The 2559-nt window shown below is 58.7% G+C and overlaps 1 protein-coding gene across 1 annotated transcript; it reads left to right on the forward strand.

The window, feature by feature from the left end:
• The first annotated feature begins 81 nt into the window (after positions 1-81).
• PCDH1 (protocadherin 1) lies at positions 82-2359 on the forward strand. Its single transcript, XM_009079430.1, has one exon. It carries the CDS (start codon positions 158-160, stop codon positions 2357-2359), a length of 2202 nt encoding a protein of 733 aa, XP_009077678.1. The 5' UTR covers positions 82-157.
• The last annotated feature ends 200 nt before the right edge of the window (positions 2360-2559 follow it).

Genomic DNA, 2559 nt, shown 5'->3' on the forward strand with positions numbered 1-2559 from the left:
GGGGGTTGGGGCGGGATGACCTCTAAGCTCCATTCCATCCCCTTACCGATCTCTGAATCTATTCTATGATTCTCCCTCTGTCCCACAGGTGAAAGCCAATGACTCAGACCAGGGAGCCAACGCTGAAATCGATTACTCCTTCCACCAAGCCTCAGACATGGTGCGCCGGCTGCTGCGCCTGGACCGCACCACGGGGCTCATCACCGTGCAGGGGCCCATTGACCGCGAGGACGTCGGCACCCTCAAGTTCTCCGTCATGGCCAAGGATAAGGGGGCCAACCCCAAGACTGCCCGTACCCAGGTGGTGGTCACCATCAAGGACATGAATGACAACGCACCCTCCATAGAGATCCGTGGCATAGGGCTGGTCACTCACCAGGATGGAATGGCCAACATATCGGAGGATGTGCCAGTAGAGACAGCAGTAGCTCTGGTGCAGGTGTCTGACCGAGATGAGGGTGAAAACGCTGTGGTGACCTGCGTGGTGGCTGGTGATGTGCCCTTCCAGCTGCGGCAGGCTAGTGAGACAGGGAGTGACAGCAAGAAGAAATACTTCCTCCAGACCACCACACCACTGGACTACGAGTCAGTGAAGGAGTATACTATTGAGATTGTGGCGGTGGACTCGGGGAACCCACCCCTCTCCAGCACCAACTCTTTGAAGGTGCAGGTGGTAGATGTGAATGACAATGCTCCTGTCTTCAGCCAGAGCTTCACTGAGGTGGCTTTCCCCGAGAACAATGAACCTGATGACCTGGTGATGGAAGTAAGTGCCACAGATGCTGACAGTGGTTCCAATGCTAAGCTAGTGTATTCCCTGGTGACAGACCCCTCCTCCAAGGGCTCTTTCACCATCGACCCCGACTCTGGGGAGATCCGGGTGAAGGCAGTGCTGGACCGAGAGCAGCGGGAACGCTATGAGTTCTTGGTGGTGGCAGCAGATAAGGGCAGCCCCAGCCTGAAGGGCACAGCGTCTGTGGCCATCAATGTCATGGACAGGAATGACAACGACCCCAAGTTCATGCTGAGTGGCTACAACTTCTCGGTGATGGAGAACATGCCACCCCTCAGCCCTGTGGGCATGGTGACGGTGATCGATGCTGACAAAGGAGAAAACGCCCGTATCCAGTTGTCGGTGGAGCAAGACAATGGGGATTTTGTCATCCAAAATGGCACTGGCACCATCCTCTCCAGCATCTCTTTTGACCGGGAGCAGCAGAGCACATACACCTTCCGACTCAAGGCGGTGGATGGTGGTGATCCTCCCAGATCTGCGTATGTAGGGGTGACCATCAATGTCTTGGATGAGAATGATAACGCTCCCTTCATCACTTCCCCCTCCAATGCCACCTACAAACACATCCTGCCCCACACGAGCCCTGGCCAGCAGGTCAGCAAGGTCAAGGCGGAGGACATTGACTCTGGTGTCAATGCTGAGCTGATCTACAGCATCACAGGAGGCAATCCCTTTGAGCTCTTCCAGATATCCCCGCAGAGCGGAGACATCACCCTGGAGAAGGAGATCCTGCGCAAGCACCATGGCCTGCACCGCTTGGTAGTGCGTGTCAACGACAAGGGCAAACCGTCGCGGCACGGCACAGCCTTGGTGCACTTCTACGTCAACGAGACGTTGGCCAACCGCACACTGCTGGACACGCTGGTGGGGCACAGCCTGGACACCCCCCTGGACATAGACATTGCCGGGGACCCTGAGTATGAACGCAGCAAGCAGCGAAGCAACATCCTCTTTGGAGTCATCGCCGGCATCGTGGCCGTCACCCTGGTCATCGTGCTGGTTGTCCTGGTGCGCTACTGCCGGCAGCGGGAGGCCAAGAGCGGCTACCAGGCAGGCAAGAAGGAGACCAAGGACCTGTATGCACCCAAGCAGGCCAGCAAGAGTGGGAAGAGCAAGGGCAAGGTGAAGAAGAGCAAATCTCCAAAGCCACCCAAGCCCACAGAGGATGAGGAGGAGACTGGGCTGCAGAAATCACTCAAGTTCAACCTCATGAATGACTCTGTCAGCGACAGCCCCCGAATCCACCTGCCCCTCAACTACCCTCCGGGCAGCCCAGACCTGGGGCGCCACTACCGCTCCAACTCACCGCTGCCCTCCATCCAGCTGCAGCCTCAGTCACCCTCTGCCTCCAAGAAGCACCAAGTGGTGCAGGACCTGCCAGCCACCAACACCTTTGTTGGCACCGGGGACAACAACTCGACGGGCTCCGAGCAGTACTCGGACTACAGCTACCGCACCAATCCCCAGAAATACACCAACAAGCAGGTAGGAGAGCTCATCCTGAGGCCGGCAGCGGCGCCCCCGCTGCACCGGGGAGCCATCTGGACAGAGGTGTGGGAGTGAGCGTGGACTGGCCACCAGCCCTGCATGCATGGCCGGGGGGCTGTTGAAGGACTACCCCGGAGCCGAGCCATGGAGCCTGGTCATGGGGCAGGGAGGGGGTGAGGGTGGTGGTGGGGAGGCCAACAACTCTCTGAGCCCTTGTGGGAGCGCCCGGGGCTGGGTCCTGGTGGCGCTGCCTGGGTGATGGTGACGTGACAGGT

This window comes from Acanthisitta chloris, unplaced genomic scaffold (assembly GCF_000695815.1).
Source record: "Acanthisitta chloris isolate BGI_N310 unplaced genomic scaffold, ASM69581v1 scaffold21807, whole genome shotgun sequence".
Classification (NCBI taxonomy): Eukaryota; Metazoa; Chordata; class Aves; order Passeriformes; family Acanthisittidae; genus Acanthisitta; species Acanthisitta chloris.

Coding starts and splice junctions, on each gene's coding strand:
- PCDH1 (XM_009079430.1), top strand. CDS start 158: ATGGTGCGCCGGCTGCTGCGCCTGGACCGCACCACGGGGCTCATCACC.